Source organism: Mchenga conophoros, linkage group LG7, assembly GCF_057382185.1.
Source record: "Mchenga conophoros isolate Kocher_MC1m ecotype Shallow Benthic linkage group LG7, M_conophoros_male_GT1.1, whole genome shotgun sequence".
Lineage (NCBI taxonomy): Eukaryota > Metazoa > Chordata > Actinopteri > Cichliformes > Cichlidae > Mchenga > Mchenga conophoros.
The window spans coordinates 39375433-39403302 of record NC_140532.1 but is presented as its reverse complement, the minus strand read 5'-3'; the positions used below and the strand labels follow the sequence as shown (position 1 = coordinate 39403302).

Below are 27870 nucleotides of genomic sequence, written 5' to 3'. Positions count from 1 at the left end.
GTTGGAAATATTATCCATCAGACTGGATTTTATATTCAATAAGTCTAACAGTGGGTTTGATACATTACCTGAGCATTTTGGGTAATATACAATAGGCCTAGCGACCATCTGGCAACCACCAGGGAATACATGTTTTTCCCTATCTGGTTTCGGGTGGATGCTAGAAGCTGCTGGCAGCTGCTGTGAAATAGATTGCTAAAGCCCCAGACATGTAGGACTAAAGTCAGCTGGTGTCTCCTTGGTAACTACCGGTGACTAGGCAAAAATATGCTGAGTGATTACTGGAGGTTGGTGACAGTCCCCAGTTTGTTCGCTAGCATGTTGCTATGACCAAGTAGCAGATTGTTGCATATAGTTTGCACTGAAGATTCAGACTTTTTTGTTTGTTTTCCAAAGTTTCACCTATCGAAATATGTCGGCTGCAGCACCGAAGAACCCCCCCCCCCCCCCTTTTTTTTTAAAGGCAAACGTTTCTGGTTTGCGTCACACTTTTTTCCAAGTATCACTACAGCTACAGCAAGTGTTTGCTGACAAGCTGATAACTTCCATGCAAACTATAGTACTCTGTGACCAACCAACGGACTCACAAGGAGGTTTTTGGTGCAGCGCCCTCTTTGCAACTGATTTCACCTGCCAACAGCAACTTCCAGCAACCATTAGCTGATCAGAGGGGAGTGTAGATTTTCCTTAGTGACCGTAGGATGCTTCAGGGTTACCCACCGGCCTCTAGGCCAGTTCTTATTGATGGACATGTGTCATCCACCAATGCCAGTGGCAAATGGACGTTAACTTTTTACTGGCTAAATTTTCAATGCTAGTGTGATGATGAACAAAGTGACTTTTAAAAAACTTCATCTGTAAGTAATGACGACGTCTTCGTGTACGTGTTCTTTGCACAATATTGGCCAATTTTTGTTGTAATTTATTTTTCCGGAATATCAAAATGAATTTTCCCTGAATCGAAGTATTAATAAATGCTATCATGTGACCTATTTTGAACTTTTTTCATTTGCTCAGTGGTCAGATTTTGCTTCCAAATGCATTTGCTCCCCATTTCTCATACAATACTACACCGCCAACTTTAGCTTGGTCCCAACAGTTCTTATTACATATTGGGGGGCTCTATCAGCGTTCGGCTATCTGACATATTTATTCCGAAGAGAATCTCAACTTGGCCTCTCACGCTTCGATATTGACCTTTTTTTATTATATGTCTCTCTCAAAGCAGTCGGCTTTATAGAACTGCAAGGCTAAAGCGATGAGGTGCAGCTATATATTGAGTCTTTAAATGGTATTTCAAATGTAGTTGTAGTCATCAGTTAGAGCTTCTATAAGGGCATATTTTGCATTTTTCAAACTGGGCTTTACTACATTCTTATTCATCATCTTGTCTCTATGTGTCAGTGCCCAATAAATGGGAAGATTTTGCTTTCAGATTCATCATTTGGTTTATTGGCTTTTGCATCACAATCTAAGCTTAAAAAGTCATTGGCAGAGTGCTCCTAAGAGAGACACTGTAATACCCTGATGAGTAGCAAGCTTCTTCTCTAATTTTCATTACCCTGTTTTCACTTACTCCCCCTTTTTTCTTCAGCGACACTTGTCAAAGGCATGCTATCTATCTCCCTGTTTCATTCTGCTCATCCTCGATTTCTCTTTCTCCCCCTCTTTGATGTCTTCGTCACATCCTCGCAGCCTCATTTCTCTCCTGCCCCTCCTTCCTTGGCTGTACTTGCTTCCTCCCTCAATCTCTTCTCTCTTCTCTTCCTATTTCGCGTGGTGCCATAGGAGCTCTTTCTCCCCTTCACCCAGTTTCCCATCATTTAAATCACTACATCTTGGTTTGTCTCGCTCCTTTTTCCTGCTCCTTTTGTTTCTTCTCTCCCTCCTTTCCTTCTCTTACTCACCCTGCCTGTCACGAACACAGCAAGGCAGAGGAACACTGCCGTCACGTGATCAAGACGGAGGGGCCTGATTGGAGCAGCTGGGCCATGTAGTTCACTGCCAGAGGCAGTCTGACAGGGAGGATGTTTATTTGTGGTGATTTGTTTATTTATTCGTGTAACTTGTTGCCTTTATTTCATCTGTTACTTGACGTCAGGATGTTCATTTGTTGCTGCCATTTGTCTCTCTGAGTGTGCGGAGGAAAAATGGGAGATGAAAGGGGTTGCAAAAAAAAAAAAGATGGGGCATGAGGGAGGAGGAAATGGATAAGATGAAACAAGCAAAAAAGGGGGAAGGAAGTAGAAGGAAAAAGTGAAAAGTTATGAGAAATTAATTAAAGGCTGAGCTGTGGAGACAAGCTGGGAAGAGCGAAGAGAGGACCGATATATCCTGTACCTGCATGGGATTATGTAATGTATAGAGCTGTGGGCTCTCATTAATCTAGCTACAGCTATCTAGCTTTTTCAGGTTTTGCATGGTTGAAGAAAAAGCTGGATGCACTTACTGTTAGCAGCCTGCTAAAGCAGCACAGGTTGCCAGACTATTTGGAAGTAAACCAATCTCTTGAGAAAATGTCTTTCTTTTATCTTCTTTGTTTTCCTTATCTCCTAGAAGCTTTAATTAAAGCTTCTAGTTAGGTATACACAATTTAGACAGCAAACTTCCCAACGTGCAGTCATTACTGCAGGGAGCGGCTTTGTTATTTAGCTCAGAAGAAGTCAGATATTGTGTGAACTGAATTCCAGTGTTTGACGTAATTTGTACTGGAAAATGAAGCTAATGTGAATATGTGTGTGCTGTTATGTCTCACGAGCAGTGAAGGCAAACAGCTGTCTGTCTGAAATGTTCATTAAAATAAGTGGCTCTAATGGTTTTAGGTTTAGAGTATGAATATTATTAGTTGTTTCTAAAAACTGTTAAACTAACAAAACAACTGAAAATGGCCCAGGTGTACTCAATGTGCCCGAGGTGATATTTTTTTTTGTACAAAAACAGCTGAAATGCACTTCATACTCTAAACCCAGCTGTAAAGTTGCTGTAAAATGAAGAGTGAATTCTAATGAGTTTAAAAAGCATTATGTGGTTTGACCGTCTTTATTCTCTAACACAGCCTGGACTCTCTTAGGCTAGCTTTCTTCTTGAAGGACCTTCAAAGCTGTTCTTTGGATGTCCGCTGCCTCTTTGTTCCGTTCTCTGTCAAGCTCATTGCACAATGCTTCAATTTTTAGTTTTAACATTCTTAATAACATCTTGAAAAGTTCCTGAGCACCACTGGCTGAAATTAGACCTAATCATCGCACTATATGACCTGATGCCTTTGATTTTAAGTCTAATTCTTATATATTTCGTCATACCTCAGTCTTTTTCTCCTCTTTTGCTTTCTTAAGAATAGCTTCTTGACAGCAACCCTTCAACTGAGACCATTTATGGTGAGGCTTTAGTAAACAGTAGATGAATCAACTGAAGAACCACAAGCATTTCTGTCTGTGAAGGTTCTCAGTCATCCAGGTCATCATAGTTTAAGGAGCTTGCAAAGAAAAGCGTCTGGACTTCTTTAAGTTGCTTGAAGACGTTTCACCTCTCATCCGAGAAGCTTCTTCAGTTCTAAGGGTCAAATGGTGGGGAGTCCCAGATTTAAACCCAGTGGGAGTTTCCCCCCAAAGAGGGACAAAGGACCCCCTGATGATCCTCTACCTAATTACATGAGCCAAGGTGTGAAAGCGGGTGTGGGTCCTAATCAGCTAGGGTTTCGGGTGAGCTCATGGTGAAACCTGGCCCCACCTTATCATTAGATTTCCTGAGGTCAGATGGCCCAGGGTGTAAATGGGTGTTAAGGCGTCTGGGAAGGGATCTCAAAACTGGATTATAGATGGCAGACAGTTGGTGTCGTAAACCACCGCCTCTGTTCAAAGATGGTCGCTCACAGTGGACATAGATGGCTTCTTTCACTCCTCTTTTAAACCATCTGTCCTCTCTTTCCAAAATGTGAACATTGGCATCCTCGAAAGAGTGACCTTTGTCCTTTAGATGCAGATGGACTGCTGAGTCTTGTCCTGTGGAGGTGGCTCTTCTATGTTGTGCCATGCGCTTGTGAAGTGGCTGTTTGGTCTCTCTGATATAGAGGTCTGGGCATTCCTCGCTACACTGTACAGCATACACCACATTGTTCAGTTTGTGTTTAGGTCCACTGTGCGTAACCATCTTTGAACAGAGGCGGGGGTTTACGACACCAACTGTCTGCCATCTATAATCCAGTTTTGAGATCCCTTCCCAGACGCCTTAATGCTCATTTACATCCTGGGCCATCTGATCTCAGGAAGTCACATGATAGGGTGGGGCCAGGTTTCACAATGAGCTCACCTGAAACCCTGGCTGATTGTGACCCACACCTGCTTTCACACCTTGGCTCATGTAATTAGGTAGAGGATCATCAGGGGGTCCTTTGTCCCTCTTTGGGGGGAAACTCCCACTGGGTTTAAATCTGGGACTCTCCACCAAATGGACCCTTAGAACTGAAGAAGCTTCTCGGATGAGAGGTGAAACGTCTTCAAACAACTCAAAGAAGTCCAGACACTTTTCTTTCCAAGCTCCTTAGACCAGAAGCCTGAAGGAATTGACTTTTTAAACATTTTTAATCCATTGTATATAATTTTTGGCCTGTCAATTCTTTTTTCCTCTGCTTGTCCAATTTCCTCAGATTCTTTGAAGACACACGGCATATTTAAGTATGATATGCAAAGTTTTCAGCTAATAGCACTTTGGGAATCCCCTTGTTGGTGCAAAAATACAATTTCATGCCTGTCAAATTGTGTTATCTTTAGCATTTTTCACAGAGTCAACTAAAGAAAGAAATGGTGTGTTTTTGCGACAGACTGCTAGTGCCTAAAGATACAATTTAAAATTCCTTCTTTGCTAAGTTCTCACTGTAGTGCAGATAAAACACTGGTTCATCCATTGAGTCAGGTGGCTTGGAATGATTCATAAAATTCAGGAAAATTCATAGGTTAGTATTAAGTGGGTTAATACACAAAAACACTTCTCTGAAAATGGTTGTGTATAAGGTCTGAAGTGAAAAAATCTGACTCCTTTGAAGAAAAATAGAAAGAAGTGAGAGTTGGATCAAGACTTTAGCGCAGTACTGTTTGCTGAAATTGAGCAGGAGCAATTGTTACACCCCCTGCACAAAGATTTAATCATATGTCTTGAAACTCCACGTGGCAAAGACACTCTGCCTAACACATGAATGGACCTGAATCAAAATTTGACTCTGTTATGACTGATCTTTTTTTTTAGTTTTTAAAGTTATATAACGCAGACGTTTGGCAGAGCGTTTCTCAGCCAATGAGGTTAATTAGTAACATGATGAGGTATAAAACAGGTGCCCCAGAGAGGCTAAGGCTTTCAGTTAAGATGGGGATGAAATGTGAGAAATAGATCAAACACTTATGGACTGTTGGGAAATAAGTTAATGAAACACAGTCGTAAACATGCTGCTGACTCAACTTTTTTGAAAGGTGTTGCTGACCAAAGTACAGTAGATGAACCTGCATTTTTCCAAAAATCACCGATATGTCTTTGCACTATTAAGAATTAAATAAAGGCATAAAACCATTTGAAAATAACTGCATGCCCATTTTCATTTATACTTTAAGTAGCCAACTTGGAAGCCTGTTTGTAGAAAAAACAAAACAACCAGAAAACAGTAGCTGTCTTCTATGTAACTTACAGACAAGTCTGACAACAGAAGTGTAATATCACGGTCTAAAGCCTGGCAAGTCGGGCTTAGATGCCCATTTCTGTCAGTCTTTTTTTCCAGTCTACTAACACAACATGACAGTGAAATGAAAATCTAGGACTTTGTGTTGGATTTATATAACATTTTCCTGGTTGTTTTCATGATGTGAGGGAGAAGATGAGCAGTGGTACTGACAGTAAAAAGATTTTGGAGTGAAGGGAGAGCAGATAAAAAAAATCCTTTGGGAGGAAAGATTTAATTAATTTTGGATGGCTATTATGATCAAACTGACTTTGTAGGATGTAATTAAAAATACATAACAAAGAGAGACTGAATCAAAACGGTAAAGTGAAGGTGATGGCTCTGTTTGTGTTTATCACAATGCCCTGTCCCTTTCACATTAGATGTAGATACTAGACTCATATGAAAATATCGATTAAAGAGGTTATGATGTTTATAAAGCAGATTTACATATTTTATGGGCAAGTTATTTCGACCAAGAGCCAAACGCTTTGAGAAACACCACATTAAGAATAGAGCTTCACCAAAAAACATAAATAAAAAGCCTTCCCTGACACCTCAGTGCTAAAATAGGTGAATTTTACACTCCAGTGGAGAAGGATAATAGAAAGCTGCCGTTAACTTTGTATAACCATTTTATTACAGCCAGACTTCTGTCAGTGTCTCCTCCACATAGCTAATGCAGTATGACGCTGGCTCTGGAGTGAATATAATGCAGCCACAAGTTAATGCTTTATGCAGAGAGATGGACTTTTGACCAGGTGGGAAAGTGTCACAGAAAAACCAGCTTATGAAAGTCACAAAAGTGGAGAGCGGCCTCCAGGAACTAGACTGCACCACAATTTTCTTTTCAGGTGAGTGAGATTTGGTACACTTAAACATCAAAAGGTAATTATAGGTGTGACTCACAACCGTGCAGGCTCTACTATACAGGGAGTGCAGAATTATTAGGCAAATGAGTATTTTGTCCACATCATCCTCTTCATGCATGTTGTCTTACTCCAAGCTGTATAGGCTCGAAAGCCTACTACCAATTAAGCATATTAGGTGATGTGCATCTCTGCAATGAGAAGGGGTGTGGTCTAATGACATCAACACCCTATATCAGGTGTGCATAATTATTAGGCAACGTCCTTTCCTTTGGCAAAATGGGTCAAAAGAAGGACTTGACAGGCTCAGAAAAGTCAAAAATAGTGAGATATCTTGCAGAGGGATGCAGCAGTCTCAAAATTGCAAAGCTTCTGAAGCGTGATCATCGAACAATCAAGCGTTTCATTCAAAATAGTCAACAAGAAGCGTGTGGAAAAACTAAGGCGCAAAATAACTGCCCATGAACTGAGAAAAGTCAAGCGTGCAGCTGCCAAGATGCCACTTGCCACCAGTTTGGCCATATTTCAGAGCTGCAACATCACTGGAGTGCCCAAAAGCACAAGGTGTGCAATGCTCAGAGACATGGCCAAGGTAAGAAAGGCTGAAAGACGACCACCACTGAACAAGACACACAAGCTGAAACGTCAAGACTGGGCCAAGAAATATCTCAAGACTGGTTTTTCTAAGGTTTTATGGACTGATGAAATGAGAGTGAGTCTTGATGGGCCAGATGGATGGGCCCATGGCTGGATTGGTAAAGGGCAGAGAGCTCCAGTCCGACTCAGACGCCAGCAAGGTGGAGGTGGAGTACTGGTTTGGGCTGGTATCATCAAAGATGAGCTTGTGGGGCCTTTTCGGGTTGAGGATGGAGTCAAGCTCAACTCCCAGTCCTACTGCCTGTCACAGGCTGGGTCTCCGACCCAGCACTCGGAGTTCTCTTTGTATTTTTCTCATTTTTTGATATGTTATTAGTTTTTGTGTTATTTCCTATTTTGCCTTTAGTTTGGGCAGTTATTGGTTATTGTTCTTGGGTTTTTTATGTTTGGGGTTTTGTATTCATTCATCACGTATTAGGTCTGTCTTATTGTGTTGTCATGTTTAGTTTTCAGTGTTTCCTGTTTTATTTTGACAGTGTCGTGTGTTCTTTGGTCATTGTATTTAGTTTCATTCTCTCTTGGTCCTGTCATTAGGGTTATGTTTGTCAGCTGTTTCCCCCCATGTGTCGCCATTTCCCCTGATCACCTCATGTCTGTATTTAAGCCTTTTGTTTTCTGCTTGCCTTTATCGGTTCGTCTGTTTATTTGACCTCAGTCTTAGTTACGGTTTTCGTCTGTTATGTATTATTAGTCTTAGTCATGGTCTTTGCTTGTTATTTTCCACCACAGTCATAGCTTAGGTTTTGGTCTCAGTACCGTTTAGTATTTTGTTTTTTAGTGTCTTGTCAGTTTACTTTGGTTTCCTGGTTTACTCCTGCCGTCATCTAATAAAGGATCACTTTTCTGTTCAAACTTACACTACTCGTCATCATCTGCTTTTGGGTCCTGTTTCCATTCACATCGGCGCACCCCGCCGTGACACTGCCAGTTTCTGGAAGACACCTTCTTCGAGCAGTGGTACAGGAAGAAGTCTGCATCATTCAAGAAAAACATGATTTTCATGCAGGACAATGCTCCATCACACGCGTCCAAGTACTCCACAGCGTGGCTGGCAAGAAAGGGTATAAAAGAAGAAAAACTAATGACATGGCCTCCTTGTTCACCTGATCTGAACCCCATTGAGAACCTGTGGTCCATCATCAAATGTGAGATTTACAAACAGTACACCTCTCTGAACAGTGTCTGGGAGGCTGTGGTTGCTGCTGCACGCAATGTTGATGGTGAACAGATCAAAACACTGACAGAATCCATGGATGGCAGGCTTTTGAGTGTCCTTGCAAAGAAAGGTGGCTATATTGGTCGCTGATTTGTTTTTGTTTTGTTTTTGAATGTCAGAAATGTATATTTGTGAATGTGGAGATGTTATATTGGTTTCACTGGTAAAAATAAATAATTGAAATGGGTATATATTTGTTTTTTGTTAAGTTGCCTAATAATTATGCACAGTAATAGTCACCTGCACACACAGATATCCCCCTAAAATAGCTAAAACTAAAAACAAACTAAAAACTACTTCCAAAAACGTTCAGCTTTGATATTAATGAGTTTTTTGGGTTCATTGAGAACATGGTTGTTGTTCAATAATAAAATTATTCCTCAAAAATACAACTTGCCTAACAATTCTGCACTCCCTGTAGATTGCTGAGAGAGTGGAGTCAGACTGAAGAAGCTGAAATTACATGTTTCTTTTGGACAGTTTTAAAGATTTGAAACAACGTGATGACTCTTGACGTTTGTAATGGCTTATTGATTGTTTATGACCCTCTATGATTTATAGTTTGGAGCGATAGAAGAATAATGTGGGGTAAAGAGGAAATAGGTGTGCTTTGTAAAGATGTAAAATGCTGCTTAATTATTTGTTCCAACAACTGTAATTCTTTTTTTTTTTTATGGCGAGCAAATACAAATGTGGTTGTGACTAAGCTTCAGGCAAACTTAAGCCTGTTTTAAATAAATGCAAATAAGTAGAAGGTCACACTGAATGAAATCATGGTAACAGTAATTAATAAATAGCATCCCTCCAATTAATCTGTCCAAGCCCGTTTATATGCAGTGTCCCATATACCTGACATTCTTCGGTACGTGATCCCACAGGGTATTACATGGCATTTCTGCGAGCTGAGGAATTTACATATTTTCAGAGGAGACCTGAATAATGTTTTAGCCGATTACCCTGCTGGAGCTTGTTTGCTGAACATCATAAAAATCATGAAATGGATCCAGTATCCGTGTCTGTAATTTGGATGCTCTCGAGCAGCTTTAAGATGGAGGATTTCTGCTTCTGATGTGAGCGGCTCTGTTTTGCTTGTTATTGTTAGTTATGAGGTATGACCTGTGACAAGGCTACATATGGTGCGCATCAGAGTGTTATGGTTCACCGTAGCAGTAGATGAGATTGTGTGTGAGCTGCACAAAAATGTTCTCCACAGCAGGGTATCCTGGTAACAACAGCAGAGGGCAAAAAAATAATATAAACTAGCTTGGTGTTATTCAGAGAGTAGGCTTAAAACAGACAAAGTGCACATAAACGCACAGGTGCGCTCACCTGGACGTCTTCACAGAGCCATCTGTCACATGACTGCCCGTGCCAACATTGTCGACACAGCGGCTTTCTTGCCTTCGCTGTCTGGATCCTGCAGGCAAGATTGTCCAGTCTGGTTCACACACTAATGTATTATAGTTCATATAATACATATATATGTCATGTGCTTTCTATTGGAAAAATGATCACTTTTGATGAAATTATTTAATTGAAAAGGACATACTGTTGAATTTCTGTAAAGCAGCAGTTGTATATAGTAATTTATTTTTAAACTCAGGACACAGAAAAGGTGTGCAAACATTGCAATCTCTCACTTTACTCCAGTACTGGGTACCTACCATTCTTCATGGAATAGATTCCATAAGGTGCTGGAAACATTCCTCACAGGTTTCGGTCCTCATTGACGTGATAACATCACACAGTTGCTGCAGATTTGAGGGCTGCACGTTTGTCAGTCTCCCGTTCCACAACATCTGAAAGGTGCTTTATCAGATTGGGATCTGAAGACTATGGAGGTCATTTGAGTACACTGCTATGTAGGGCTGCACGATTTTGCATAAAATGAGAATCACGATTTTTTGGCTTAGAATTGAGATCACGATTCTCTCACGATTTTCTTTTCCAGTATAAATATTTATTGCACTTATTAACTGCACATCAACTTCGTAACAGTTGAGACTGAACATAAAAACAATAAATAAACATAAAAACAACAAATGTCTCACGTTTTGTTGTTGCCGCAAAATGTTGTACTGCTTGAAATTCCGTCTCCACCGTTGCTCGACACTGCGTGTATAGAGCAGGTAGTGCAACAATAGAAAAATAGTTGCGGGACGGCACTGTGTAGCCTCCGTAATTTCTTTGTGCCTGCGGGAGTTCGATGGGTATAGGGAAGCGCTGTATAAGGTTCACGTTATTGATGTTTGGGTGGTTGACCGGGACAGATTTTCTCCTGTCACTTTCTCGTCATCCCTGACGTGCTCTCCGTTGTTTTTTCCCCCGCTAATTTTAGCATCACACGGCGCAGCTTCTGTATCACGTGGTATAAGGCTCCGCCCTTGTCATTTGTTGAGCAGGAAGAGTGAGCGCTTGTTTTCATGCAGATTACGTCCCGGATCAAAATGCGGTACAGTCGTCGTCGTCTTTTTTTTTTTTTTTTTTTTTTTTTTTTTAAATCGTTGTCATTTGGAAATGAGATCGCACATAAGTATGAATCGAGATCGCGATTTTCTAACGATTAATCGTGCAGCCCTACTGCTATGTTCACTAAACTAACCTGAGATGATTTGAGCTTTGGCTCATCAGTCCAGACAACAGTGGTCCAGTCTCCTGTTGTTCATTTTTCCAGAGCCCGTGTGACTTGTAGCCTTGGTCTCCTGTTTTTAGGAAAAATTGAGTGGCAACTGTGTAAGTCTGCTGCTGCTGTAGCATTCAGCCATGCTCTTCTACATATGTTCTAACAATATACACTAACAAGTGTATATTTAACTTACTGTTGCCTTCTTATCAGCTTAAAGCACTCTGACCTCTGACCTCTGGCGCCAACAATTTCCAAAATACTCAAACCAGCCCACTTAGCACCAACACCCATGCCATGTTCAAAGTCACTTAAGTCACCTTTCTTCGCCATTGTGGTGCTCAGTTTGAGCTTCAGCAGATCATCTTGAGAGTTAGATTAATTTTATGCCATGTGGTTGGCTGAGTAAAGACTTGTTAACCAGCGGTTAAACAGGTGATTGGCTGTTGAACTGCTTAACAGATATTTATGGGAAATGTAGCCTTTAGCACAAACAAAAGGATGACTCTATAATGAGGCAGCCAGCTTTCATAGAAACTTTTCTCTTTCTTAAGCTGTCAGTGTCAGTGATGCTGTATTGTCTCATCAACGAGATAATAAACCCTAACACCAAGCTGAACATTGTTGCAACGTTTTGGAGAGATGATTGATAATTAAAGGAACTGTTCAACCCCAAATCAAATATAAATGTTTTTGTCTTGCCTATTTTCAAGATATCTGCTATAGAAATGTCTGTCTTCCCTTGAATGTAGTGAAACAACATGCCATTCGCCTGGTACTCAAATTGCATATGAAAAACTGTTTCACAGAAGTCGGGACCACCTAGTTCCATTATCTGTAAGAGAAGGCAGACATTTCTACCAGAGGTGACTAAATATATGTTTAACTTTGGGTCAGACTGACCTTTTTAATGATAACTATGCCTTCTAAAATGTCCTGCAAACATAAAGACTGTGATTACTGTGACGCTATAGTGTAGAATTGCAGAACTGTGTGAAGGATTACTGACTCTGTGGTCACTTAGCGACACCAAGTGTTGGATGGCAGAATTACAAGCATTTGCCTGTTTTATATGAACCAATCATAATACCAATACTTAAAATAAAAAAAAAACACAAAACTTTCTCTGCGTAACTTTAAACATTTGGAAGGTTTTGAACCAACACAAAGTTTTTGCCAGTCTGTGTAATGTTCTGTTACTTTATCAGTTCTTCTTCTGATCAATAAAACATCTTCTTACTTGCTTATTTGTAGTCATAGGTGAGGCGCAGACCAGTGCCACTGATTTACCGATTTACTAAACAACTCTTTTCATTTAGTATAGTATTTTGTCATTGTTCGACTGATTTTGATGCACTATTCCTTCCGCTTCCCGTGACGTTGTTGTTCATTTTTGATCGCGTCAAAGAATGAAAATGTGTCATCGCTTTCCTTTGATATTTAACCCCAGACGATTTTCTAAATTGACAGTGTTATTGGGACATTAGTGGGTGAGTGACACAAATGCGGCTGCTTTTTCGTAAACAGCTTTAAAAAGCCTTGCGGTGCAGCTTGGTGCAATTTCTATTTCTGTGTTGGTTCATTATCACTGACGAAAGATTCTATATTTATATATATTTATATGTATGAAAAAAAATTGCCTGCAGAGAAAGACGGTGAAAGGAGGCCAGAGACAAAAGATGATAGTGGGATAAAAGGATGTGGGGGTGAGGGAGGAAGGGAGGTGGTAAGTGATGGTGGTGCCAGTAGTGGTGGTGGTGGAGGGGGCTGTATGTACACGACCAGAGTTAGCATGAGACAGAGGAAAAACAGAGAGAGAGAGAGAGAAGGAAAGAGATGGGATTTTAGAGGATTTAGGTGGTGGTTTTGTATTAAAACCTGTTAGACACATCGTAACCAAGTACAGCGACGTTCAGGAATCAACTCAGATACAATTCGTTGGATGAAATCTACTTTTTTTAACACCTGGGATCTGAATCAGGACAGCCTTCGGTGAACTGGATACACAACTAACATCTCCCTTCTTTCCCTCTTCCTTCTCTTTTTTTTCTCTTCTTCCTCTCCAACTCCCTCCGAACATGTTCTTCTTCCAGCTCGTCATCATGTCCGGCACGGTCCTGTTGGCCTACTACATGGAGTGCACGGACCTGTTCAGCGTCCACGTGCAGGGTTTCTTCTGTAATGATGCTGACCTGATGAAGCCGTACCCTGGCACGGAGGAGTCCAGCTTCGTCCCTCCTCTCATCCTGTACTGTGTGGTGGCCGCTGCTCCGACGGCTATAGTAAGTAAACAGCAGTGTTTAAAACCAGGTCTTCTCTGTGGATTGCTCGAATTGTTTTACGATTTTCTCGTAAACAGCCATCGTTAAATCCAGCTTGGGTTCATTTATTCAGGGTCTCCTCATTTTTGACTTTGCTTCGAATCCTTCGCATCCATTTATTTTGAGGAGTGAATAATTTAAAAATGCAATTATCATTACTCTGCTAGGTGTCCTAGTATATGCAGGCTAATTTAAAGTTGTAATTTTGCGTGACATGACCCAGTTTTGTGGCAGCATTTTTAAGTAAAACTGACTTGCAAATAATATACCTATCATTAGATATCATCCATTCAGCCTTCTGTCTGTACGCTACAGCAGCTGCATACCTATCTTTGGTAAAATATGGAAAAATATGCAAGAAAGATTTCACGGCAAGCAGTTTATGCCTGCAGGCCGTACTCTTTCAATATCTTTTTATGGGTCAGCTAATAATATGTATGTCCCTGATTTCCTGTCTGTAGAATCTCTTTGACTTGTTTATCATACTCTACAAAACATCCTGCTAAAGTGAAATGTGAGGCTGTGCTATACAGGGAGAAGTACATGTTGAAATACAACTTCATATCATATCTCATGGAAGGCAAGAATTACATTCACTGACATGACTTTTATTTGTTTGCAGACATTTTAACAAGGACATGTTATGCAAAATCCATTGCCTAGTAATGGCATTATTAGCATATTAGGCTAATTTGTCACAGGATGTAAAGCACACACGTGTAATCAATACCATGAGTCATATTTGGCCATATCTGTTGAGGGTGGCACAGTCCTGATGCACCAAAGCCATGTGTTACTACTCTGGTGTTTAAAAAATTCCAGCTGCAAAGATAAGAAATCATTCTCTGAAAACAGTCATTTCCAAGCTGACTTGTACGCTCATACCGTGCATGCACTGCTGATTTAAATGCCTCAAACAGGAGTTGCGAGTTTCAGCCACCAGGTGTCAGTTTTGCTCCATGCTTATTAATTTCAGCCCGTTCACAACAGGCACCATCGGTCTCTGAGCCCTTGGGTCAGCTCATTATTAAACCCATGTCAAATATTTTATGAACACTTCCTGAAGCGTGTTTGCATTTGCTTGTTTGATATTAAAATGTATTTTTTCTCTCCAATGGGCCATATGTGAAGGAAAAAAAAAGTTAGTCTGAGAATACAGAGAACGTTTGGTTTTTGAGTAGCTGCTGTCTGAAGGTCAAATGGCCACGTATATATGTATTTGAAGATGTACTATGGATACACTGATAGCAGCTATTTTACCAGCATTTGTTTGTTGTCAAAATCAAAATATCTCACCAGTGCTGGAGATTGTACAGAACTGAGATTAGGATCAGTGGGTTTGACTGGTTGATGTGCTGCTGTGATTCTGAAGTGTAGTGTAATCACTTATTCTTTCTGTAGGACAATTAATTTTCATTTATCTTTTTTTTTTTTTTTTTTGTGCCCTGGTTTTCTTGTTCAAAAAGACAGACTTGTTGTAAAGACCATAAACAAGATCGTGGATCATCAGCTTTAATGTCCAATCAGCATCAACTTCCCAGCTTTTTTGCACTTACTTGGTATTATTTTATCTACTGTTCTAATCGAGTTATTGAGTGGTTGAAAAGCTGGCTCACATGCTACATGTTCCATTGATTGTAATCTAAATTTTGCTCCCTAAATGAATATAGAAAACCCTTTTCAGTAGTGTCACATGTCCATTTCCCTCATAACCTTGTTTTTATTTTAACAGGCATCTAATCATGGATGTGATCGTTACACCAGTCGGTTAACACATGCACTACCACCCATTTATTTATGATCAGCTGCCTCCTTTGGTCCCTCGTTTTTATGCGCTTCTACTTTAGGTGTTTGCATAGAGGCTTTGAACACCGACTGTTGTCACAAGCGTGTTTCCTGAAGTAAAATCTGAATTATTGTCACTTTTATTGAGGAAATAAAAGACATCCCATAGCTTGCATTTACCTCCATGTAGGTGTTTGGTCTCTTGATGTGTCAGCAGAACGGAGAGAAACACACCTCTCTGCATTCACACACATATGTGCACATGCAGATTTGACATGCTTTATACAATAACACAAGCTGGTTTAAAATATGGAAGGGTGCTCTGATTGGCCAGGAAATGTGACAGATGTTATTATTTACACTTCATGGGGTAAGAGTGCATCTGTGTGCAATTTTGACTCACCTTTCTGCAGTGATTACTTCAGTAAGTGGGTGTGCTCACTGACCACTTCATTAGGTACACCTTACTAGTACTGGGTTGGACCTTCTTTTTCCTTTAGGGCTCCCTTAGTTCTTCATGGGATCAATTCAATAGAGTGCTGGAAACACTCACCTGGGATTTTGGTCCATATTGACATGATAGCAGCAGCTGGTTGACGATTCTCAAGAATCTCAAGTTCCATCACATCCAAAAGGTGCTCTATTGGATTGAGATCGTGTGATAATGGAGCCTTTTTGAGTATAATGAACTCATTGTTGTCTTTAAGAAACCAGTTTGGAATGATCTGGGCTTTGTGAAATGACACAATAACTTGCTGGAAGCAGCCATCAGAAGATGGGTACAGTGTGGTCGTAAAGGGTTAGACATGGTCAGAAATAATATTGAGGTAGCCTATATCATTTAAAGAATGCTCAAAGTGTGCCTAGAAAATATCCCCAAACAATTATTAAGGCCACCAGCAGCCTGAACATTTGGTACAAGGCAGGATACATCCATGTGTTCATGTTGTTTATGCCACATTCAGACCCAACCATCTGAATGTTGCAGCAGAAAGCGAGACTCGTCAAACCATGCAAGGTTTTTTTAACCTTTTATTTTACTGTATTGTACTGTAGCTTCAGCTCTCTGTTCTTAGCTGACAGAAATGACACTCATGCTGGTCTTATGCTGCTGTGGCACAACTGCTTCAAGGTTCTGCGTTTTGTCTGTTTAGAGATGTTCTTTTGCATACATGAATTGTAAAAAGTGCATACTTAAGTTACAATTGCCTCAAGTATGATAGCAGTCTGGTCATTCCCCTTTGGCTTCTGACATCACTGAGGCATTTCCTCCCAGAGAGCTGCCACTCACTGGATATTTTTGTTGTTTGGACCATTCTCTGTAGACACTAGAGATGGCTTGGTGAGGAAATCCCAGTAGATTGGCTGGTCCAAGTACTTCAGAAACCGCTTACAACCAACAACCATGTTCAAAGTCACTTAAATGACCTTTCTTCCCCATTCTGTTGCAAGTCATCTCGACTATGTCTGCATGCCCAAATGCTTTGGCTGCTGTCATGTGATTGGTTAATTAGAATCTTCGATAAGGAGCCATTGAAGAGGTGTACCTTATGAATAGGTCAGTGAGTGCATGTGTGTATACTTGGTCATGGTATGCAGTCAGTAGATAAGTATAATTATTTATTTTGTTGTTATCCTTTGTTTATAAACACCACTCTGTCACTGGAACATTTGTTAGTGGATGATTTTCGCATCATACCTGCAGATTAAATCTTACTTCCTTTCTCCAAGTGTCACTTATTCATTCAACCTTTATCTTGACTTGTAAATTGCACTGAACCCACTTGCAAGCGTTATTTACTATATACAGTAGCTGACTAAAAGGCCAGCAGTTGTTTAACGCATTGTTTGCGTAATTTAATACTCAGTCTTAGTCCCATCCCCTCCTCAGAGAGTGCCGTGTCAGCTGTTAAAGCTTTTTTGTAATCCTGCCACTTCTTTCCACTGTTTTTTTTTTTTTATTCTGCCCCCTTTTTTGTGACTTTCTCTTTGGAATATGCTCTATATGGCCTTTCTTTTACAAATTGCCTTTAGCCATTGGTACGCCATCCCATACCTTATAATTGTGCCCTTTGAGTGTGCTTTGTCAGGTGCTTGACACTGTGTGTCATTCCATCTCCACGTGTCATAAAACAGAGGGGCATTCAGTCAGAATTAATGATGGCAGGGCTGGGACGTGGGCCAATTAGTACAGAGTCAGTAAATTATGCAGTTTTCCACATGGCCGGACCAATGGGATGCTGTGAAGGTTAGATGGGCTGTGTTCATGCAACAGCCTATAAACCCGTTCAACCATGGCATAAGGCAAAATAGAGCCCGTTTTATCATTTTCAGTGCCAAGATGATAAAATATTGCTTTTGCCAGGTGTACATCCCACAGAAACAAAAGATAATGTTTCCCAAAATGGGCAACATCTGTGCATTTTATCACACACCATTTTAGCTCCTTGTGGCTTATTCCACTTCCTGAATTGTGTGTCTTGGTAGCAATACTGAAAATGATGGGCTCATTAAGAAGAGATTTAAAGCTTAAAGCAGCATTGATTGTTGTTGTTTTTTTTGTTCTGTTTTTCCCTTTTTCCCCTCTTGGCAGAGTAGCAAGACTTAAGCTCGACATCTTTACATATTATCACCCTCTGAAATGAATATGCAAACTGTATCCTATTCACACATCCTCAAAGACACAAAGCAGTATCAGCGTTCATTTGGTGTTTCAGGAGTCATATTCTGTTTTAGTTTTGTTTATTTTCTGCATTGAATCATGAGAGAAGTATTTGTTTCATTAGCTGCTAATTGGTCTAACAGCTCCTCAAAGCTCCTGTAAACAAAGCTGATGAGCTTAAAGATGTGAGTATCTTCTAAAGAGTTGAAGGGAAGTGCACAGTTGGGAAAAGTTATGTCACTGTATCGTTACACAGTTAAGTCAAAACAAGCTCTATTTTGACTTAACAAAGTGTTTATTTTACACTTTGTTCCATTATTACACAAAACTGTGTGTCTGGTTTTTTTTTTTGGTTTTTTTTTCTTTCTTTTTCTGCAACCAAACCCGGCAAACTCAGGCCCCTGGAGGTTCTGATCAGTATTCGATATTATGGCATTGCCATATTGCCAAGCATCCACCAGCATTGGTTTAAAATGATGCATTTTGATTCAATTGCATTAATATCTAAGATCTTTAGATTCACAAAAATTAAATCGTATTTTATGATGCTGCCATGTTCCTCCTACTGACAGGCTAAAATGACCCATTTTTAGCATTTAAATACCAATCATCACCCTGATATTTGTATTTTTTTTTTATTTTCTCAATGTTATTTGGTCATCAGTTTGCCAACAATATGAACAGGCCAAATAATACTTTATACAGTTAACAGTCTTTATTGTTCCAGTAGTTGCTAATGAACAATCTCATTAGTTATAGCCGTTGCCCCGTTTTCATTTTCTGTCCTTATTAACTAAAGGAACATGTTTTTCATGTTTCTACCATCGACTCATTGGTTTCAGTTGTAATAAAATTGCTCTTTAATGCATAACCCAAAGACATTTCTGTTTCTCAGTAAATACTACACTCGTATTACTAAGTTTTTTTTCTCCTTATGAAAAATGTTGTAATTTAGGTTCAGAGAAAGGCTAGTACTCACATTATAATGTGGAAGCTGGAAAAGGAAAAACTAAGATGCAGATGCATAAAGAAGGATGGTCCTAACACTAAACTTTTAGGAGTGTCATTTATTATGTGTCCCTTTTTTTTTTCAAACATTTGAGCAGCTTGATATAATTTTTAATGTCACAGATATTTCAGAGACTTCAGATTTTACAAGTTTTGATGTCTCAAAGCTATTGGGATACACAAACTGGAAGTCTGTTCTTTTCTCTCATGTCAGGTCACTTACTGAAAAAAAAAGCCCCCTCAGAAAGGTTTGCATGTTCTTTTTAATGTCTCTTGTTTAACCTTTTCATTTTCTGCTCCAACATCATTGTGTCAGTTGAATGCCAAGTTGTTTCTCAGTTTTCTGGCATGTTACATAGAGATGGCTATTTTCAGTCAGTTTTTACTGACATTTGTATAAAGGAAAGTGGGGGGTTGCATGAGTTGAAATAACACAATCAGTCAGTAGTACCTAACCTTTTCAGCGATGAAACAGACTCTAGTGAGACAAATGCTTCAAGGCAAGTGCTAGCTGCTAGAAAATGTAAATGCCATCATTTAGAAAAAAACAAAACAGAAACAAAATAAAATTAACTAATCATTTAAAAAACCTGCATGGAAACACACTGATCCTATACTAGTTAAAAAAAGTTATTTGAACCAGTGTTCACCTGTGTGGCAATGGTTAAAGTCACTGTAATAAGTGTAAGTTAATAGGTTATGAGGTCCTTAGAAATCCTTATAAAATACACATAAATGATCTGTTAATAAAACTTTTGTCAGTAATATTTAATTTATCAATTTATCAAATGTCTAATACAGTTCACTGATAGTAGGACCAATAGTCTGTAATAAATACAGGGGTTCAAACCTGCCTGGCCCTACATGAAAAAATAATTGCACACCTAAACACAATAAGTGGATGCCAACCTTGGCAGAAAGAACTGTAATCAAGCGTTTGTGATAACTGGCAATAAGTCTTGATTTGTTTTGCAGAATTCTTTTCATTAAGCCTCATTGGATGGTTTTTGATCATAAAACACTTTGGGAACACCACACTGCACGTAAACTGTATTATTGGAAAATTGTACATAAACTCATAAATCTCACCAGTGTTATATGGTTCAGCTCATTATAAATACTTTGTTTTATTTAATCTCCAGCAATTCGTCATGTACCTCATTTTAGATATGTGGACTTCACAGTGTCATATATCTCTAAAAAGTTACTTACAGTAATAACATTTTCAGCTGAATTAAACAAAACTATGCGACGCGTTAACATTTAGTATCTACAGAGGGTTATAAAAACATTAATGAGAAATTAAAGTGGTCTAGTCTAAAAACAGCTGTTGGCCAAGGTGGTTTATAAGAGGAAATGTATCTGTTATGATAATAAGAGAAGTGTGCTTTTTTGCTAATGCAAGCTCTGTTTCCACACAAAGCACATGCTAACAAATCTCACAGCGGTGAAAGCAGGGCCATCAGTCGCACGACTGATGTATTCTGTCAAATCAGAGCGTTGCCTACAACCTGAAAAAAGCTACTGGCCTATAATCTCAAGTCTTTGTTAATGGGACACTAATGCTTTCAAAATACTTGCTCCTTACAGATTACGTGCTCCGTAGACAAGAACAGTTAAGGCTGTTTACGAAGACCCAACTACAGCCACCCTCATTTAAAGGATGGGTGCAAGCAGACAGGAACTTGATGGGACACCAGCAGTGTTGGTCAAGTTACTTGAAAAGAGTAATCAGTAACTAATTACTGAATACTTCCCAAAAAAAGTAATCCCGTTACTTTACTGATTACTTATTTTCCAAAGTAATTAATTACTTAGTTACTTAGTTACTTTTTAAAAACACGATTTACAACCTGAAGAGGTGATAAAGCGATAGATCTTTCAGCCCAATTCTACTTTTTCTACATAATCCATCATACAAAATGTAATCAAATGGAAAAGTCTCTTTTTTTAACTTGTTTTATCAGTTTTAATTTTTTAACTTTATGCATCAAGTAAAAATTTAATTATATGCAACATTCTCTGACTTGAATAAATTAGTTTAACATTTAAACCTATTTTCTACACATTCCAGCACATGAAATAAAATATTTTTTGTGTTTACACTCAGTCTTTCAAATAGATGCAAGTAAAACACAGCAGAAAATAAATAAAGTCAAAGACTCAGCGGTCCTGTTGCTCTATTTTCACCTGTAAAGCAGGACTACGGTAGGCGGAGGTTTACCCTGGTGCAGGTGTGCCGCGGTCAGTTGAAGAATCCGCGAGTTTCTCTGTGAATTTCCCATTACGTCGTAGCGCACTCCGTGCTTGCTCGGAAGTTTAGGGGGTTTTTTTTCGCTGTAAAAAGAAGTTTTCTTCCCACGCACAATGGACACTAATGTTTTTGTCACTTTTTATGGAATCAAACTCAAAGTAAGGTCAGTACTTCCACGCTTTAAACGCTGCACGCTCATACTCTCTCCCGCACTCGATATGTGATCCATTGTTGATCTGCACACAGCTGTTGTCACTAACGGCACACTCGCTTACGTCACTGTCCTCGCAAAAAATCACGGTTTTAGTAACGCAGTAATGCAGCGTTCCTACGGGAAACTAACGGTAATCTAATTACTGTTTTTGCGATAGTAATCCCTTACTTTACTCGTTACTTGAAAAAAGTAATCAGATTACAGTAACGCGTAACGCGTTACTGCCCATCTCTGGACACCAGTGCCTCTAACATTAACATCAACATATACAAAGAGACACTCAGGTGTACAGGAAACTTGGTGCTCAGGATGAACATGTAACTAGAACCTACCTAGAAACAGTGAACGAACAGCAATGCTGCATCACCCTAAAATGCTGTATTTGCCTTTGAAAACAAGGAGAATTCAAAAGTTCCCGATATGACCTATGTTGCACTATGAGGGCAGCCAAGCGGAATTAGAGAGACAAGGTACAGACACGGCTCAGCAGTAACAACTCTGAGAGCATGTGGAAGGAGCACTTTACACTTTGTAGGTAAGCCCAGGTGCACAGCCAATGTCACCGTCTTGCTCCACGATGAGGTACATAAGTTTTCTGCCCATTTTGAGAGTCAGAACGCCACTCTCCCTAAGAGGCCTTCCAAAAACGTTAAGGCTGGCACTCTGATCATTAAAGAGGATGACGCACAAAGTTTTTTCCAGCATGTCAACACCTGTAAAGCAGCCAGACCCAGCAGTATCCCCATCAGAGGATGCAGCTCACAGGAGTCTTTTCTTTCTCTCCCTGCCTGTTGTCCCCTCCTGTTTTAAATCATCAGTCATTGTGTGTGTTCCAAGAAAGAGTAAGGTAATATGCTTAAATGACTGCCACCCTGTTCTCCATCTATCATAGGAAAATCAATTTGAGATGCAGATGAAGTATTTTATTCCTGACATTTTGTCACCCAATCTGGACCTGATACATTTGCCAAGAGGTATAGCTTCACTGATGATGCTTCACCCACAACACGTCATAACACTCTCAGTGATGTGCCAATAAATCGTATATATTTGAGCACAGCATGCATTACCATAATTCCCTAAAGAATCAACACTTAAAGGCCTTGGACTTAACCTCTGCAGGAGGATTGTGAACTTGCTCTCAAGCCAACACAAAGTGGTGAGGATTGCCCCTGTGACTATGTCCTGATCTTCCTCCTATCCTCCCAATATTCACATTATCACACAGATCCAGATTAGAAGTTACGATTGCAGATGACACATCAGTGATTGGCTTAATTATCAGCAGCTTCTCAAGCTAAATGTCAAAACAAAGGACTTTAAGAAGAAAGAACATTATCAGCTGCATGTATGTCCTTTGAAGCTTATATACCCATTGACATCACATGGGACCTACTTGCTAAAGGAAAAATACCCATAAAACATAAAATCCTGTAATGTGATTGTAATTTAATTGCTATACCGGTAATTATCTGTGTTTGTTCTGACTGTAATTTCTTTTTGACTGGGGACAAACACATTGACTTTACCTTTAAAACTGCTTTTTTTTTTCTTTTTGAGTCTCAGACAGGTCAAAGAAATTGGTCTGCACCTTTTTTTTGTTATAAATCTTCTGTCTGGGTCTGGAGAAGGTGGTGGTAATAACCCAGCAGATTAGTCACTTTAAGCTTTCATCAGGTCATTCTGTCTTTTGCTGCTACATAATGACATGAGGCATTTCACCTTGTTGGCTGATGGATCATTTCTTTCACTTGGCCATTACAGTTTGACTCTCTCATATGCACACACACACTCACATGCATACTGCTCAAAAAATTAAAGGAACACTTGGGTCAATGTCACTACTGGTAGCATGTGGTAGAGGTTGTCTAGAGACAGTACAGAGGTTGCACAGGTTGTCCAACTCCTCTAGGATGGCACATCAATACAAGCCATTACAAGGTTTACTGTGTCTCTCAACACTCTCAAGAGCATAGAGGAGATTCCAGGAGACGGGCAGTTACTCTAGGAAACCTAGAGCCTTAGAAGGTGCTTAACTCCTGGGCAGGACTGGTATCTACTCCCTTGTGCAATGAGGAACAGGATAAAGATGCCAGCTACAAAATGAAATCCAGCAGTCCACTGGTGTGAAAATCTCTGGCCAAACAATCAGAAACAGACTTCACAAGGGTGACTTGAGGGCATAATATCCTTAAGTTGGCCCTGTGCTCACTGCCCAGCACTGTGGAGTCCAATTGGCATTTGCCATAGAATACCAGGTCAACCACCGATGCCCTGTGCTTTCCACAGATGAGAACAGGGGCGACATTATGAAGGCAGTTCCATACCACTGACTGGCCGTCATGCTCGCCTGACCTAAATCCAGCAGAACACCTCGGGGACGTTATGTTTCAGAACATCCCAGTGCTGCCACGTTGCACCTTAGACTCTCCAGGAGCTCAGTCCAGGAGCCCGGTCCAGATCTTGGAGGAGATCCACAAGGACATCATCCATTGTCTCATTGGGAGCATGCCCCAATTAATCAGTTAGCATTGCATTAAAAAGTGCATTAAAAATATATTTAGAAATTTTTTGTAAAACATTGCAATAACAGAATATAAAATAGTATAAAAACATGTAGGCCTAATTGAATTTAACAATGTATTAATAATACATTGCATCCTTATAATAAGAACCTTATTAAAAAGCATTGCTGCTTTTATTGCTACTTTCCAATTGTAGCATAGGTTTTGGCTCTATTTTTGTTGACTATATATACAAACTTCAGTCATAAATTTTAAACATTGGTTGACTTTTAATTTGTATTATTGGTACTTTAAAAAAGGAGGCTCTTTAAAAATAAATTCAAATTAAGCCAGTTAGGCTTAATAATTAATTATGCCAGCTACCTTTTATTTAATGCAAAATGTATTTTGGTTCACTGCAACTGCTGCTAGTCTGACTGTTACAAGTTGTCTTCCTTTTACAGTTTTTAAAGCTTGCAAAAGCTTGTTTTGGTCACTCTGTCTGCAAAGATAGACATTTTTGGATCATTAGACATCAGGAGATTGATTTTTCTGCCATGATGTATTTGATCCTTGTTTCGCTATGCACTATGCCTCCCATCCTGTGACACAAATGGTTATTTGAAAATATGAATCCATCTTTAGTCATGCTGGCAGTTGCAGACAGGACTGAATCAAGTGCATAGATTTAGAAGGTTCATACTGATTTTTATGTGAGTGCTTTCAGTGCTCATTTATTCCTTTTAAAAAAATTTTTACTTTGCATTTCCTGACATCAAAACACGAGCTGCTCTCGCTGCTAACTGCCACACAGAAAGAGATGGACTGGAGTTGCGTTTACAAGAACATGATGATGAGAAAGCATTCATGAGGGATGGAGGAAAATTCACCTGTCCTAAGGCCCCAAACAAACACACATCAAAGGCCAAAACCACATGGGTGCACACATATGCACTAAGTGTATGCACACACTGTCTCTGATAAACACACACATTTATTTGAAGCAGTCTTTATCACCCAAGGCGACTGGCAACGAGATCCATTTTGTGTGTCCAGCAGCAGTTTTTCCATTAGACCTGATGAAATGTCCAAACTATAATGGACCTGAAGAAAGGCTGCATTAAGGCACAGTGGTTTATGTACACGGGCCAGACTGGATAAAAATGTTTCTCTGCTCCATAACAGGATGCCAAAAGTTAATGTTTCCCCATTTCCTTCTGTGTGTTCGCTGGGTGTGAGTTTTGTTAAAACGTTAAGTGCGGGTTCTGGAGGGTTCTACTTTTTTGATAGTCAGACATTTAATTTCCTGCATTTTAATGCGTCAGTTTTCTGCATTTATTTATAGAGTAAAGGTATTTATTTATGGGTTAAAACACAAATTTTAAGCCCCAGTATAACAGAATATTATGCAGTACAACTTTCAGGCAATCTGTATTGCTTTCAAATATTTATTCTTGTGTAAACAAACCTTTCTCATTTAATATTATCCCTGCTGAGCCAATACAACACATACAGGCATGGTGCACTGCTCTGCTGTATTTTGTGTCTTTTGTTTTGGAAAATGATTCATGTTTGCACATGGCACCCTGTGATGCGTGTTCTATTAAAAAAAAGTTGCACTGGGTTTTTAATAGCTCATATTCATATACTTTATTAAAAAAAAGTTTTTTAAAAAGTAAACGTAATCTAGACTTCCTTGGTTCTCAAATCTTTTTGGGAGGGAAAAATTCCTCCTCTTGCCTTCTGGCTTCTCCATGATTATTAACCTGGCAGCATGTGCACAGCACCAGAGGTGAGGAGTAGATGCTGCATGTTGCTGACTGAGATCACAACACTGTGTTTCTGTGTGTCTGTCTGTGGTTTAATTGTGTTTGCCACAGCATTTGTATTTTTTATTTATTTTTCTAAAATATTAATATTTTTGGAGTGAAAATAGACTGTGCAGAGAAGAAAACATCCAACCCTGTCGGGCAGATATTTGATGTAACATTTTAGCAGGTTTTTCAGAATAAAAGTTTATTTATTTAGGTTGACAAATACAAGTTTAAATATTTAAGGAGGCGACGTCACGTCTGCCCTCTTTGAAATCTCTGCCTTTGTTCTGTGCGCTCCTTTTTGCTTCTTCTGTGTGCATATTCACCTATTCATATTCTCTTTTATTTTTTGTGCCTGTGTGTGTTTGTGTATGTAGATTTTTATCGGAGAGGTGTCCATGTACATGATGAAATCAACGAGGGAAGCTCTGTTGGCCCAGGAGAAAACAATAGTGACAGGAGACTGTTGTTACCTCAACCCCCTCACCCGCCGCATCATACGCTTCATAGGTAAGAACCTTGTATTGCAATGTACTCTAAACTGCCCTAAGGTCACTTGTGCTAATGGTACCAGACAGTGACTGAAAACTCTGAATACACATGAAAAGTACTTTGGGCTTCAGCATGTGTAAGGTCCCACCAGTATTTGCCTGGCGCATCACCTCAGTGCAGCTGCGATGAACTGAAAGACCGGAAAATTATGGATCACTGATCTGATTGAAATAATTTCATTCAGTTCTCCACAAAGACTGTGTGTAGAATAAGGGATCAGATTAGTATTCAAAAGCGCATTAGCATGCAATTCTGTGATCCATCACAATAAGACGCTGCTTGTGACTTCAGCCTTGTTTTGTTTAATTTAATACAAAACTATATGAGCAATGTTTATTAATGTCATAGCTCAATAAAAGTTGCATCTGCAACATCAGCCAAGCCTTAACCACGACACAGCATGCTGTACATTCACAACTAAACTCAATGTCGGTGCTGTCAGTCACCTGTGAGGGGAGCTCCAATGCAGACAGCCATGGATTTAGCAACCCTGATGATTTACACCTTACACCTTGAAAAAACAAACTTTTTTAACAGTTCTGATTTATCCGGTACTTCAGTAAAGAAAGGGGCTCTCAACAAAGATGGCCATCAAGGAGCAAAACAACTGTGACATGTGTGTCTGGTACTGACTTTGTTGCTGTAATGTTGTCGAGTCACAGTGATGTAGTGTGTTGAACAGCTGTAGATAAAATGGAAAAACTTTTTTTAAAAATGACATGGTAGCTGAATGATGACTTTTCTTTTTTTACAGTGAAGTTGGATAATGTTTTTGGCTCAAGTATCAAGTAAATATAATTTGAACCAATGCGTTTAAATGATGTTGACTGCTTAAGCATCAGATGTCACATTTTAATTAAATTGAAATATGCTGCTAAATAGGGCTGGGCTATATCATACCATTCACGGTAATACCGGTGTAATTTTGGGCAACGATAGGAAAATGAAATATCGTGATAGAATATGGGTAAAACGCACATGCGCAGTGCCTATGTTTACATACGCACATGGCGGCGACGCAGAATGAGAAGGGTGAAAGTGGATCGTTAAATGAAACGGATGAACCACAATTGGTTTGTAAAAATGCTGCAACTTCAGTGGTGTGGAACTGGTTTGGCTTTCGTCCGTCAGATACACAACAAAGCACTATTTTTAGTAGAGCATGCTAGCGGGCCGTCGTTATTACCGTGTTGTTTGGAAAATACGGCACACTTAAAATCAATCCTTTGATTTTTCTGAAAATCGACAGTGCCCCTTATAATCCCTGTGCCTTATGTATGAGTTCTGGTTGTGTTTACTGACCTTGAAACGATTTTATGTCGTACACGGCGCTGAAAAATCTGTCACATGTTTCAGTAGACTTTGCTAAGCTACGAAGCCGCACCGCTTGATGGATTGTCGGAGCATTACGGCTATGGTAGGCAGGAGGCTCGCGGAGTGATACGTACTGCGCTTCAACATAATATTACCGTATTGTGTGTATAACCTCTTTTTAAGTTTTGTGGATATTATACATGGTTATGCTGAGGATATGTCGGCCAATTTCCACTGGAAATGCCTTTTGCTTAAACTGTCAGCAAGGAATTTGCACTGTTACATTTTTATATAACTTTAAATGCACATAAAAAACAGCTGCTTGTTTAAGTGAAAATACATTGATGGGGTGTTTTGCATTAATAAAGTTGTGGAG

The 27870-nt window shown here is 39.6% G+C and overlaps 1 protein-coding gene across 3 annotated transcripts in view; it reads left to right on the top strand.

Moving 5' to 3' along the window:
- plppr1 (phospholipid phosphatase related 1) overlaps window positions 1-27870 on the top strand; it is a 63292-nt gene that overhangs the window by 23349 nt on the left and 12073 nt on the right. For all 3 annotated transcript variants that reach the window (XM_085279192.1, XM_085279193.1, XM_085279195.1), the window contains exons 3-4: window positions 13160-13348; window positions 26006-26138. In XM_085279192.1, the coding sequence (XP_085135318.1) occupies window positions 13160-13348; window positions 26006-26138 (322 nt within the window). The remainder of the gene's footprint in view (window positions 1-13159; window positions 13349-26005; window positions 26139-27870) is intronic.